The sequence below is a fragment of the Octopus bimaculoides genome, chromosome 2 (genome assembly GCF_001194135.2).
Source record: "Octopus bimaculoides isolate UCB-OBI-ISO-001 chromosome 2, ASM119413v2, whole genome shotgun sequence".
Classification (NCBI taxonomy): Eukaryota; Metazoa; Mollusca; class Cephalopoda; order Octopoda; family Octopodidae; genus Octopus; species Octopus bimaculoides.
Window position 1 is genome coordinate 121,999,409 of NC_068982.1, and position 1,754 is coordinate 122,001,162.

Here is a 1,754-nt window from a genome sequence, read left to right on the forward strand (position 1 = left end):
GGGGGGGGGGGATCGAAATTTTAAAATTGAGATTTTTGAAATTTTTTTTTCCAGAATCGGATTCTCCATGGTAAACAAAATTTAAAAGTGGGGGTATACCCAGATTACATATACTCCATCTCCACCGATACTTATTTCATCGTCCATCTACCACCATCATCAAAGGATGAAAAGCAAAGTTGACATCGGCGGAATTTGAACTCAAAACGTAAAAACAGACGAAATGCCGCTAAGCATTTTGCCAGCTCGCCGCCTTCCTTTTTCCACTAGTTAGTTCTCTTCGTGCAATCAGGCACATAAGGCCGCAACCCGATCTCTCCAACCAGCTCTGTTTTTTGCCAGTCTTCTGGTATCATTCCAGCTTCTCCACCCTTCTCACCTCTTTTCCTTAGTTTCTAATTTAAGCACATGGCCAACAAATTAGTCGATACTATCGACCCTGGTACTTTATTTATCGACCCTGGAGAGATGAAAGGCAGAGTTGACCTCTGCGTGATTTGAACTCAGAACGTAAAGAACTGGGTCAACAAATACTGCAAGGCATTTATTCCAACGCTCTAACGATTCTGTTAGCTGGCCGCCTTCTATCAGATCGCCATAGGCACAAAGCCTTAACAGGAGACGATTAAATTGACAAATGCTTGACTAATATTTTATCGATTTCGGTGCAATGAAAGGCAAAATTGGCGATGAGTTGTGAACTCAGAAGGTAAAGAGCTAGGACAAATATTGCAAGGTATTTTTGTCTAACGTTCTAATGATTCTGAAGTCAAGATAAAAAAAAAAGAGAAAATGAAAAAGAGGAAAAAAATGGGCAAACAAATCTTTCGCTAACCAAACAGCATCAAGAAGATAAAGAACATAAGTCTATTCTGGATTACACTTTCAGGTGATCTTTGAAAAAATATATGGTCATGGTTTGAATGCTTTTGATGACCGGTTAGCTTGTTCAAGGCTGACTTCGGGCCAACTGTGTGTGTATAGATAGATAGAGAGAGACGGAACGACCATCGCTAATCCGGCATTATTGGGACCTGAAGAGTGTTGGATTAGTGGTTTTACTCAATTAAAAAGTAGTTAGAATACACTTGAAATATTAACTCAACGGCTGACTTCCTCCTACTTTTAAAATATTCCTCGTAAATCAGTGCAGATTGATTATTAAAGAAACATTAAATGGCAAGTAAGTGCAATTCTAATGACTAACAAACAATTTCATCACTGCCATTTCTGAAGCGAAAAGTAACTAAGCACATCTGCATTGTTTCGGAGTGAAGGCTGCCAGGATTAGCATCTTTTTGATATGAAGGGCTACCGAGGTTCTTTCTTTGAAAGGTGACTAAGATATCAGGAACTAATAATGAAGGTGACAGCACATCTGGTAAGCAGATATTGATTGAGACCGTTATATTGTCAAATGATTACTACTTCGTTATTCTAGACCTGTTAGAAGTTATCCTGTCAACTGAATTTATCAATAGAGGCCCTTTTGCAATATTTGTTTCGTTGCTGTCTTTTCCACTGGCTTGTTGCTGTGGGCTTATAACAATCTACAATTTCTGGGTCAGTGCACTAATGAACGGTTGTTGCATCTTCATTTACACTCATCCATTCTCCATGATATTCTCCTATCTTTGAATGCAAGATACTTTGCAAAGCATAAGAAAGCTGGGAAAGACTTCCTCCGCCCATTTTCTCCCAATTTTTTTTTCTTTTCTTTTTTTTGCCAAAAAAACCCGTTTTCGGATACGGAG

The 1,754-nt window shown here is 38.8% G+C and overlaps 1 protein-coding gene across 2 annotated transcripts in view; it reads left to right on the forward strand.

Moving 5' to 3' along the window:
• LOC106871905 (DNA topoisomerase 3-beta-1) overlaps positions 1-1,754 on the forward strand; it is a 37,564-nt gene that overhangs the window by 1,363 nt on the left and 34,447 nt on the right. The window contains exon 1 of one of the 2 annotated variants that reach the window (XM_052965560.1): positions 896-1,381. The exons of the other annotated variant lie outside the window; for it this stretch is intronic. Within the exon in view, the coding sequence (XP_052821520.1) occupies positions 1,361-1,381 (21 nt within the window). The 5' untranslated portion in view covers positions 896-1,360. Of the gene's footprint in view, positions 1-895; positions 1,382-1,754 lie in introns of those variants that run through there. 2 annotated transcript variants of the gene reach the window in all.